The sequence below is a fragment of the Mesitornis unicolor genome, unplaced genomic scaffold (genome assembly GCF_000695765.1).
Source record: "Mesitornis unicolor isolate BGI_N332 unplaced genomic scaffold, ASM69576v1 scaffold16231, whole genome shotgun sequence".
NCBI lineage: Eukaryota > Metazoa > Chordata > Aves > Mesitornithiformes > Mesitornithidae > Mesitornis > Mesitornis unicolor.
In genome coordinates this window covers 5,174-17,678 of record NW_010166053.1, presented here as the reverse complement: position 1 = coordinate 17,678, position 12,505 = coordinate 5,174, and the positions used below count along the sequence as shown (strand labels likewise).

General features: G+C 41.8%; 1 protein-coding gene across 1 annotated transcript in view; it reads right to left on the bottom strand.

Moving 5' to 3' along the window:
* IPCEF1 (interaction protein for cytohesin exchange factors 1) overlaps positions 1–12,210 on the bottom strand; it is a 43,450-nt gene extending 31,240 nt beyond the window's left edge. The window contains exons 1-3 of the mRNA XM_010194848.1: positions 12,187–12,210; positions 5,148–5,184; positions 4,325–4,494 (exon numbers count right to left, since the gene is read on the bottom strand). Of these exons, the coding sequence (XP_010193150.1) occupies positions 4,325–4,494; positions 5,148–5,184; positions 12,187–12,210 (231 nt within the window). The remainder of the gene's footprint in view (positions 1–4,324; positions 4,495–5,147; positions 5,185–12,186) is intronic.
* Positions 12,211–12,505: the final 295 nt, after the last annotated feature.

Below are 12,505 nucleotides of genomic sequence, written 5' to 3'. Positions count from 1 at the left end.
AGTTTGTATAACATACTGAATCAGAGGTCTCTGAAGCCCTCAACACAAACAACTGACATCAATGGCTTTTTATCATTCATGTAAGCAGCAACTATAACTCAAAGGTGAAAGGTTTCTGTTTTAAAAGACTGCAATTATACAGCTCCTGGCAAACTGTTAGAGTGAAGACCAATTTAATTGCAGTGAACAGGGGGAAAAAAAAAAACCAACGATAAATAGTGACAGCAGATCACAGCCTGAAACCCTTTGATTTTATATTTCTTTTCAGCTGAATCCCCATGACAACTATCATTAACACATCCTGCAGAACTGTATTTCAACTCTACTTGGAAAACCAGATGAGCTATCCTAAAGACCCACAAGACAGAGGTGTTCAGTCCCACAATATTCAACAGTCACAACAAGCACAAGGAAGCAGGAGCCTGGGTTTGCATGCGACGATCTTCCCAAACCACACCTATTCCTGTGCAGAAGTGCTGATTCCCTCCAGAGTTTCAGTATGAGAACTAAAACTGCTAAAAGGGCAGGCAGGGTCACACACTGTCCTCTTTAAACACTCAACTTCAAGGCAGCTGCCTACAGAGAGCACTACTCGAAAGAGGGAAGCAAACATGAATGAAAAGTAGTTGTCCAAGGAGTCTGATGTTCTTGAATGCATCTAGAAAGTCTGACTGCTTAGATCCATTTTCTGAAATTTTCTGTGTTTCTTCCTAGTCCAACCAGCTTTCCCTCCCCAGCCTGGGGGCACATGCATGCTGCAAACTTTACCTGCTTCACATGGTATCCATGCCTTATAGAAAAAACAAGTGCATGTGGGAAGAGGTACGAGGACTACTGAGGACCTAACTTCACCACTCCCAGTACCTCAGCTAGCCGGTTGAAGACTGACCGAAAGGTACTTTAGATTCATCTGTGTGCTCTGGTTTGGTTTTAGTGAAGGTGAAGCTTGACTCTCAGGGTGCCTGACTTCTTGTTGCGGACCCTTCTCAGCATTTTATTATTTTGTCTCTTTTGAGCTCTGGCTTTTCCAATATATTTTATGTTAAACTGAAGGAAATACTGTCTGCAAATGTCACCACAAGTGTCTCATATCGCCTTCCTCAATCTGCTTCATATGCTAGATCCAGAACCAGAGTGACTTGAAGGCAAATTAAATCAGAGCACCAGAAACATCCAGAGCTTCAGAGTTATCTGAAGAGAGACTCCACTGAGAACTTGATGTCAGCTGAGGTTACCTACCCAAATCTGGGATAATGCACACTCCTGTACAAATTCCACCCACTCCCTATTTTCTCCATCTCCATTAGAAAAGAAGGTTAGGTCCAGCACCCTGTTGCTATGCTACAGTTGCAAGTGTCTGGTTGACTGCGGTTTCCACACATCCGTGAACAAAACACTCATTTCTCACAGGAACGAAACTGGTCAGGAAGAGGTAAAGGCAGACAGCGTGCCCTGGTTCTTTCGACCTCAGCCTCACTCCGCCTCCACCACCTTTGCTTCAGGCTCAAAGAGGGCCTGTCACAGGAAGCCTCAGGCATGCAAGGAGCAGGATTTGTCCTCTTTTGTCACAACTATGAATGTAAGATTGTCATCCTGGATGCCCTGTTGGGACTGAGGATTAACTGTACTGAAGGCAGTGGAAGTGCAGGCAGTAGTAAAGACAGGTCAGATACAGAAGTAAAAAGAAATACCAAGCAAGCCAGTAAATATGTCACTGCTATTTCTGCTTCATCAATCTAGAGGCGAAAATATCTTGTGAAAACATAACGTGTCTAATTCATCTCAGATGTGACTCTGAGGATGACTCTGGTCTTGTCAATTTTAGTAAGCAGATCTTCACTAAGGACACCTCCTCTCTTTCCCACAACCCATAATTACTGCCATTCTGCAAATGTTGCCTGGATCAACTGTTATGCAGAGACTGCACTTTAAGTTGTCCAAAGAAACCTCAGGTTTTTAAAGTAAAATAGCGTGCAAGAGTCCGCAAAAGTTGAAAGCAAAGAGGTGCTACCAGCTAGCACGTTCACAAGTACTGTGACAGGTGAGAAGTCAGGGCTGACATAAGCCAACAGTATTTTTGAAGCTGTATGAGCCTTTTGGAGCATGCAAAATAAACTGGAATCAGACTGCACCTATTCTTCAGCCTTGTTCATTTTGGGGCAGTCAGTGACAGGTGGAAAGCAGGCACGGACTAAAAGGATTAGTTCACCCAAATGACAAATGCTGTCCTGGGGCACTGGGATCAGCATGGCCATGGTTTCTCTGGATCTCAAGGGTGAAATTTAGCCAGGCCACAACAAATAAGGGAAGTGCAGGACTTTGCACTCTCTCCCCACCACGCTTCGCTTCTTGGAAAGCAAGCTTTGCCTAGTCTTGCCTTGCTTTATTTCCTCTCAGCTTGATTACTCCTTGAATAATTCCTTTCTGACACTTCCCATGTCTAAAAAGCACATCAGCCAGACACCTCACCTTTCTTTATACTGCTTGGCCAAAAATACAATTGCAAGCAGTGATTTAGAACAGCCAATGTTAATAAAGGTTTGCAGGGTATTAATGCTGCTGATGAGTATCTCTGCCAGGCGTGTCTTTCAAGCAGAGATATGGTAAACATTGGGAAAACAAAGCCTTTTATTTATCTTTTTTCTCTCTCTCTTTTCTTTTTCTGTCATGCAGTATTTGGCTTGGTCTTGAAAGGAAGCTAAAGGAGACTACCACAACACCAATAAAAACAGCAGACCAAGGCCAACAGAGTTGTTTTCACTTTTGCCTCAAAAAGAATAGCTAATACTATCTTTAAACGTAAAAAAAAAAACCCTAAAACAAAACAAAACCCCAACAAAAAACAGCACTGTACCCACAACTGAAAGAAGAATGTGAAATAACTCTTTATATGACTGAAGTTTTGTTTAAAGTTTTCAGATTTTGTTTTTATAGTTCAAAGTATTTTATTTGTTCTCTGAAACAGTTATCAAAGTTTTTAATGGATATTACTGCAATAGAAATAAACAAGTGGAAACCATCCAGATTACATTTAATTTCTTAAAATGCTCTAAGATTTAATAAGGATTTCTTTACTCTTTCATCCTTTGCAGGGCCTGGGACACAGTGATTTCCAGAGCAGCCCATTTGCATTTAGGAAACCTGATGCTGCTGAGTTTCAACCTATGTTGTTGCCAGTTGTCCCCTAATCCTCTGCATGCCTCAATTCTCAGCTCTGTCAGTCCATCATTTGAATGCAAAAGGAGCTTTTTGAGAGGTAGCAGTGCAAGAGATAAAAGTAAAGAGAATAATTATGTCTGAATCTTCCTAGGACAGGCAAGATACCCACTTTGCCCAGTCAAGCCAAGCTGTAGCAATAAGCCAGGATTAAAACTAGCTGAACTTAAGGACTCACTGCTTATTTGCACTCAGCCACAATCTTTCATTAAAAGAGTTACTCTGGATTTCTCATTATGTCTTCCCCTTCCTCCCTCAACCTGTTCTCAGTTTCCTCAATTGGTTATGGATGTTCAGGGCCTGCAGTTCTTTGCCTCAGACTGTTTCCCACTCACACTGTAAGTGAGGTAGGCTACTGGAGCTGGATCAGCAGGGATAGGAATGCTACTATACCGGCTGTCCTGAGGAAAGCTCTTCCTCTGACCAGAAAGCTGAATCTTGAATTCAAAACACTGTGTTTTCCTGCAGATTTGACTTTTAGCATCAACTCTTGAGAGCAGAAAGTTAAAAATCACCAGAATATTAGAGCCTTTAATTACAGTGCTGTGGGTGAGACATCAGCAAGATCAAGAGTAAAAACATCACCAACTGACAGTGCTTATATCTGCAACCCTACTAGTGCAAACTGGGGAAAAAAAAAAGAAAGAAAAGAAAAAAAAGGCAAACAAATACGCAAATTAATCTCAGCATGGAAGAGGATGGAGAAAGAATCAGGAGAGAGACTTCTGTAAAATAAATTAATTAGAAGCAAAGAAGCATTCCTGTTTTGAGTCTTGATAGCAAGAGTCTGCAAATTGCTTAACCCAAGAAAACATTTCCCAAATACAAATGCCACCAGTGCTTGCAAAGAGCAGCTCTTTAAAGGGCAGAACAGACAGCAAGTTCACATTTCACAAGTACTTACTGAACTAGAAAACACATAGTTTTCTGCATGTTTCACATTCACTTAGACGCTTCCCAGATTACAAGAAATGTCAGGGCTGAGATATAAATGCAGTCACTTGTACATCTCCAGGGTGCATTTAAATTGTGAGCCCAGCTTCCCCTCTCTTGGTCCCAGCAGATGCTGTTTGTCCGGCAGCCAGAGCTGGATGGATGCTGTACTCACCAGCTGACTGCTGTACCAGTACAGTGAAGACTCCTTCAGCACACACCAGAACTTTTTCCATTTGTTGCCAATGAAAGCTCCTTTTTCCTTCTTTTTGTAGAGCCATCCTTGGCAATCGGCTTGTCCCAGTTCTTTACACGATATCCTCCGTCGGCTCATTATAAAGAACCCTGTGCCAGTAAAAATACAGTGTTTTGCTTGTTTAAAAGTACATTACCAGGAAAGATGTTGCTGCCAATTAGAGATATCAACCTTGCTTAACAATCTCAGCAAGTCATCCAAGCATATCTTAAAATATGCTTAGAAGTCGTTCAGTTTTATAATGTCTGTGGCAGTAATACACATTCATTTGAAAAGCATTCTGATGTGCAGAAACAAAATAGTAAGCTCTAGATAATGCAGACACTAATGCTAAGATAGCATGCATGAGTTTTTGTAAATTAAAAATATAACCTTTAAGAGAAGCATGCATATTTTTCCCTTCACACAGCTGCATTCAAAAGGATACGTCTATTTAAGTCAGCTAGAGAAAACTATTATGCCAAATGCATGAAAACCATTCGTGTGTGTGTATGTGCAGGCAGCTGATTCTACCTTACTGATTTCCAGCTTTTATTCAATTAACATACCGCAAGGATTTAGTCCAAAGGAACAGCCCGTTGTCATTCTTCTCAGAATCGGTGCAAGAATCAGTGGAATTAAAAAGCAGCCTTCCACCAGCTGAGTAACAGTATAAAATCCTCTCCCTCCCAAGAATAAGACATACTAAGAAAATAACAAAAGAGGAACCCAGAAGAGAAAAGAAAAAACAATCTCTCATTACCTTGACTTTTCTTTTTTGTCTTCTGACGCAAGGGAACCTGTAAGAAATGCAGGAAGGAAAGAAAAGAGGAAATTTCAGATTGTGTTGCAACATTTGTGTAGAAAGGGGAGGGGGAAGCTAGAGAAGGACGTGGTGGTGATGCTAGTGGTATATGCAGGATGGAAACGCATAACCCACTCACTGCTGAAGGGACGTTAGTAGCTGAAGCATAAAACATGTTAATTAAAATTGATGTATATCTAGTTAAGCAAGAGCAAACGTAACTATTATACATGTGTCTATCTACTAGTGCTTCCTGTTTCACACCCACGGGAAGCTTCTACTTTGCTGTGTGTATGCCTGAATTGTATTCTGTGTTTAGAAGTTAAAAAATAGAAGTTAGGACTCCAACATTTTAATCTTTATTACTCTCCACAAGGGGAATAAATAAATGTGGGGAGATTAAAAATACATGCCAGGTGTCTGATTGTCCTTTAGCTCATTGTAAGAAATCCTGAAAAAGAAAAATATAGAATTTTCCACTCCTCTTTTTTAATTCAGTGAAGAGAATGTGCTTCCCTCTCTATAAGAGCTTCATAATATTTCTTTGAAAAAAAATGAAATCACACAAACTTGGCGGATTATCCAAACCATAAAACATAAATATGCCAGAAATACGCCATGCCATATATGAGAGTTTTAGTTACTGCAAAAAATAACACAATCAAATTATATTTACTCATTTGCATTTACTCATTTCATCCCACATATACATAGAGAAAATGAAACTAAAGCAGAAGACCACAGACCAAAAAAGAGATCATTAGAAATGTAAGGTCTGGCTTTTTGAATAAATTCTCACCAGACAGGCTGGTGGGTTGTGCAATTGTGGACAAAGCACTTGACTTCTCTTTGCCTCGACCTCTCCATCTCTAACATGGGAACAAAAGCCTATCCTTTTTTCTATTTTTAGGAGGGTTTTGAAACATCTGGATGAAAAATGCTGGATAAGGTGATATAGGATTTAATATGTTCGGCCACAACGTTGCTATGCAAAGCTGGTAGCTACCTGATCCGCTGCAGAGCTACGCTGTGAACATCCCTAATGCAGCCTCTCTGCCTAGGCAGGCGGCTTTTCTAGGAAAACAAAACCCCATTTTGTATTATTCTTGATGGATTTGATGGCTCTTCTCACAAGCAAATTAAAGGTGCGTAAAGCTACACTATCAGGAAGCAGTAATAGAAGAGACCACTGCCACCAGTATTTAACAGAGCTTGAACTTTCTCTAACCAGTGATTTTGCAGCATGCAACAGAGTGCTGAACTGCATATCACAGTCATGTGCCTACCAAGTATCTATTTGAAGTGACCTGAACACCACAGTTGTGGGAGGCTTTACTGGGAATAAATCATCCTAGACTCCTGTTTAATCATTGCGTATTACTTTTTCCTTTTTAAAAAAAAAATATTATTTTTACCAGTGCCGCTCTTTCAGACTATTCTCCATGACAACAGATGAACAAAAGCAATGAGAAAACACATCAGCTCTATTCAAGGTTTTGTAATTTCCCCATCCTATAGAGGGCCACCTCTCATGTCTTTATTCCAAAGAAAGTAAAGCCCCACTTAGGACATATGGAAATAATATATGGCCTCAGTGAATCAATGGGTCACACAGTCACACTAATTACTTTCACTTAGAGCTACCCAAAGTGGTATTAAGGAAAAAAAAATTTGTACAAAAAATTTGTAATAGGGCAATGTCACGTTTTTGCCATGATACTACAGTGAGGTCATTTAATTTTTTACCAACATAAAGTTGCACAACAAGAAGAGCCATACTGAGACAGGATGTAGCTCTCTGTAAACAACTGAGGAAGAAGTAGATCTTTCCACTAACCATATTGATGATCTAAAGTAAAATAACATGGTCTATAACTTATCTGTCAAGAAAGGTTTAATATCCATATTACGTAAATAATCTGTTAGGGCTGGTGTATTGGGTTTTTCTGTGAGGGGTTTTTGGTTGTGTCTTTGGTAATGGGGAGAGCGTTATGGAGATGGCCCTTTAAGAAGCTACCTGAAAAGCTCCCTCTTTGCCTTTGTCAGACCCACCTCTGACCAGGGCCAAGCCAATCAGAGCCCCTGCTAATTCATGTGTTTAAGGGAGGTGCAGGGCATGCCTTTCTCTTTCTCTGGCACTGGCCCTGACCAGCACGCCCCAGGTGCAGGTGGCGCAGCAAGGCCAGCCCCGACCACAAGCCCCGCTGCAGCTTTCATCCGTTGGATACTTAAAGAAATAAAACCTAAGTACTCCTGGAAAAAAAAAAAAAAAAAAAAAGAGAGAGAGACAGGCTCTCCATAACCATCGGAGGAGACCTGCAGCAGAGAAAGGAGTGGGGCCTGAGGAGAACAACTTTGAAGGTTTGAACCAAGGTCACTTTGAAGGAAAGAAAAGAGAGGGAGGAGGAGGAGGACGACGAACACAGAAGCCAGGTTTCCCCTTTGCAGCCCTTGGCAAGAGCCGGGTTAACTAGTCGTGCGTGTGAGGGAACTGTGACCATGGGCAGACCCAGATTGGAGTTTTATCGACTTGGGCTGAAGCAGTTTTGTGTGTGAAGGAAACTGCAGCTGTGGGCAGACCCATATTGGACTTTTGAGGACTTTTTCTCCTATGGAAAGGCGGCCACGTGGAAGCAGAGAGAGAGACACTGGGCTGAGTTGTTTGCTTTTTTCCCCCTTCTCCTAAGAAGCACATGGCATGGCAGGAAGACCGACTGCAACCCCCCACTCCCATCCTCCTGCAGCTCAAGGCAAAGGGAGAGGGTGAAGGTGAAAGAACCGGGAACAAAAGCTGAGCCCAGGAAGAAGAGAGGGGTGGGGGGAAGGTGTTTTGACTTTAAGATCTGGTTGTATCTCCCATTGTTCTACTCTGATGTTGGTAACAAATTAAAATTGTTTTGTTGCTTTTTTTTTATTCCTTATGGTGAGTCTGTCTTTTGCCTGTGACCTGTTTAAGTGGTGAGAAGCCCTCCCAGTCCTTATTTTGACTAGCCCTTTTTTGGGGCATTGTGATGCTCAGTTATGCACTGGGCCTAAACTACGACAGCTGGCTTTTTATACAGACTGAGAAAGAAGCTGATCACCTAGTAAGAGCTCAGAGTGCCCAGAGAATTTACAAATATGCTTTTATCATTCAGTAGCAGTGATGGTTGCCTAATGCAAGTTGACAGGGGTGATGGATTCCCATCTCTTATTTTGTGGAAGAAATTGGGAAATTAATGGAGGAAGGAAGGGCAGTTCTCCCAGCCAGCACTGCATTTAGTTTGCTTGGACAAAACCAGTGACAAATCTGTAATAAAATTGCTGAGTGAGATTTCATGAATCAAGATAGATTTCCCAGGGTTGCTGAAAGCTGAGATTTTTTTTTTAAATAATACTAACGAAAGATTTCAGCAACCTTTAAATATTTTTAGTGCTGTTCAGAAGCCTAATGTCATCTTATTAAAAATTAAGTTTTGCTCTGCACAAGAGAAACTTCCAGTCTGAGACTTCAGCAATGAAATCTGGTGTTATTCACAAAATTGCCTTCCCAAATTTTGTTGCTTTTTAAATAAGCTAAAGCAACCTCTTTCTCCAAAGCATGAGTGTTTGGAGTCAGATATTTTATGAAATAAAGAAACAGTTTTCAGTGAAACTGTTTTATAATCTTAGAATAATAGAATTTTTTGGTTGGAAAAGACCTTTAAAATCATCAAGTCCAACTGTAACCTAACTCTACCAAATCTGGAGCTAAACCATGTCCCTTAGTACCACATCAATGCACCTTTTGAACACCTTCAGGGATGGTGGTTCAACCACCTCCTTGGGAAACCTATTCCAGTATTTAATCAACCTCTCAGTGAAATAGTTTCTTCTAATGTCCAACCTAGACACCCCATGGCACAACTTTAGGCCATTTCCTCTTGTCCTGTCACTAGGGAGAAAAGACCCACATCCACCTCCTTTCAAGTGGTTGTAGAGGGTGATAAGGTTTTAAACCAATAGAAAAACTATATTTAAACGAGTGTATTATAAGAAGTCTCACCAGTAGGATTTGGATTCAGTTTTCCACAAGAATACAACATATTTGCAAGTCTTCAGTGGCAAACCTTTCCTCAAAAAGTAAATTAAACTTTCCCCTCTGAAATCTGGCTTATGAGAGTCAGAAACTTTTCATTCTGGTGAACCTGGCTGAACATTATTTAAGAGATACTCTATCATTTTACTCCTAATAGGAGACATTAACACCAGTGCAGAACAAAGAGAAAACTGTGGAAGGCAGAGTTACTACCAGTAAACCTGATGGTACTGACCAGGGGAGTAACAGCTGTTTCAGACATGAATGTACTGTAACTACCAGACACAGTCACTGCAACAATCTGAAACTGAAGCAGATGTCACAGTTTTACTATGCTTCTGACAATGGTGGATGTTGCTCTATAAAACTCAGTTTCCCGATTGTGAGTAATTTATTTCATTACTATAGGTTCAACTGAAAAATTAAATCAAAAATACCCATATCTATTTCGAGTTCTTGTTGTTACCTAGGAAAATCTGAGAGCAATAATCCTCAGAAAGCTTTGAAATAAATGCAAAACGTTATGGTTATTTACAGCTTTAGGAGGGTTGTCATTTTTGTGCAAGGATGGAAATACAGGGTAGGTTTTAAACTTTTTTGGTAGGTTTTGGTTTACTCATCAGTTGACTGAGATCTGAGGGCTGAACAGGATGGACTAGAGATCCTGCAGGACAATGCAGGCTTCAAGCTTGCTGTCCATTACACCTGATGTTCAGGTGGAGCCTTCTGTGTTTCAAGTTTGTGCCCGTTGTCTCTAGCCCTGTCACTGGGCACCACTGAAGAAAGCCTGTCTCCAGGATCTTTGCACCTTACCTTCAGGTATTCACATGCTTTAATAAGATCTACTAATAAGATTCCCCAAGCTAAACAGTCCCAGCTTACACAGCCAGTCCTTGTACATTAGATTCTGTAGCCCCTTAATCATCCTTGTAGACCTTCATTGGACTATCTACAGTATGTCCATGTCTCTTTTGTACTGGGAAGCCCAGAACTCAACACAGGGCTTCAGATGTGGCTTTGCAAGCATCAAATAAAGGGGAAGGATCACCTCACTTGACCGGCTGGCAATACTTTGCCTAATGCAGCCAAGGCCACTATTTGCCTTATTTGCAGCAAGGGCATATTTCTGGCTCATGTTCAACTTGGCATTCACCAAGTCTCCCAGGTCCTTTTCTGCAAAGCTGCTTTACAGCTGGGCAGCCTCCGGCATATGCTGTCTTCCCCTTGCACTATAATTTGTAATAACAGTAAGGGGTAGAAGTCAGAGGGCAGGACAAGCTTTGGCAGTTCCTCCACAACACCATGGATCCTGGCCCCTACCAGGCAGCAAGCCTCTCTAGATGGTTGATCTGGCCTACAGATGGGTGTCTCTATTCCTCACAGCAGGTGGTCACCCATTGCAATGACTCACCATTTCTTCCTGGTAGCCTTTCATGATTTATGGTCAGGTGAACCAGGCCTTTTGTTAATAGGCACATCTGGCTCCTCTTCAATTTTTAGGGTAGTTTACTTATTTTGCAGGTTTACGTTCTTAAGTGGGGCCAGAGCTTTCTTTTTATTACCATAGGTCATCAACTTTCATCCTTCCTCTTCTCCAGAGGTCTTGCTTACCTTGATCGTAGGGGTAGACACTCCCTGCTTCTCTACTTCAGGTAGGGACTGAGGCTCTTTAAGCTGCTGGGTCTTAGAGAAGTCCATATCTGTCTGCCTTTCATCTTCTCTGATGCTGCAAAACCTTCTCACTTCCTCCTGTATCTCCTCCACTTGGCAGCACAGCTCCTCCAAGATGGTGCGCCTCCTGCAGGGCAGAGGGCCATCTCTCCTGGCCTCAGGGAGAGGTCCCAGCAACTCCCTGAAGCTTGGGACTTGGAAGGTTGACATCTGAAGCTCAATTTGTCCCCAAGCAGGGACAACTGTTCCCACATCTGTTAGAAAAGCTGCCCTGATACCACCATGCCCAAGACTGTTACAGCAGCATAATTTCAGCTGAGGCTCCTTCTTCACGCCCTGCTGCACAAACTGCTGGGTCCATTTGCTGCGCTCTGGATCTGGCTCTTAGATAGGTCCCTCCTGAGCACTGAAGGGTGATTGACTCTCCCTAATCAGAGGGAGCTGCATCAAAGGCTCCAGGCTCCCTGGGTCAAGGACAGCTGATCACACTCATTAAAAGCTGCTAGAGCTTCCTTGGGCCGACACCACTGTGGCTCCCCTTACCTTGTCCTTGATTGATAACAAGGATTTCCAAATATATAGCATAGATGCTACATGTTTCTTGTCTTCCTTCCAAATGGGTGGTCTTAAATAATTATTGCTGGGAACCAAGCTTGGGTGAGGAGCATCCCTCTGAGGAGCTGTCAGAAGCAGCTGAGGATCATCTTATGGGATGCTTCTGCCTGGAGACTGAGGGGCTTACAGACTGCAAGCTTCCCAGGAGAAAAAAAGTGAGGCTGTTTCGGGGTAAAGCAAAAAACGTTCTACAAGCGAAAGCAGGGGCATTAGGCTAATTCTGAAGACCTCATGTATAATGAAGTTTGACTCACAATGCATGAGTCTGAGAAGGCACCAAAAGTAGCTATGACCGACAGCTCATCTTCTACAGAGCTGTGCTTTCCTTAAGCTTCTCAAGGGCTAGACAGATGTGTGGCTAAGAAAATCCTTTGCTAAGACCATGTGCCCTAAGCTACTGCTTTCTCATCCATTAAGGGGTAGGACTTGGAAGTGAGGGCACCCCGGCATCAAGTCCAAAATATAAACTTAATTTCATCCCTAAAGCAGAGTTGAGGCAGGCTGTGGCAGTCTCACCACTTGGCCTAGCCCATAACCATGACTTTGTCTGAATATTGATGTTGTCCAAAGTCTTCTATGGTTATAAGGACACAAACACAACATGCAACCTCTTCAGCTGATCAGTAACTCTAATGTATTTTCAAGTTTACTTACAAAAGTGCTTCCATCAGCTTCCATGAATGGTTTCAAAAAGCTGTAAGGAGAGCTGTAAGAAGAGAAATTTTTGCTTACTTATTTTTGCTTTATAATTTTTTGTTCAGTGTTATATTTTCATATAACATGAGTCTTAGCACTAGAGTTAAAAAAAAAATGTAAATATGCTTTGACCTGTCAACTTTACCCTCCCTACTCCAACCACCACCCAAAAAAAGATCTTTCCAAAGTTAATACTATGTTATGTGAAATGATTTTATTGATTTAGAAGTCCATCAGTGATAAGGAACACTAACTCAAAGCTCTCCAAGCTTTTCTA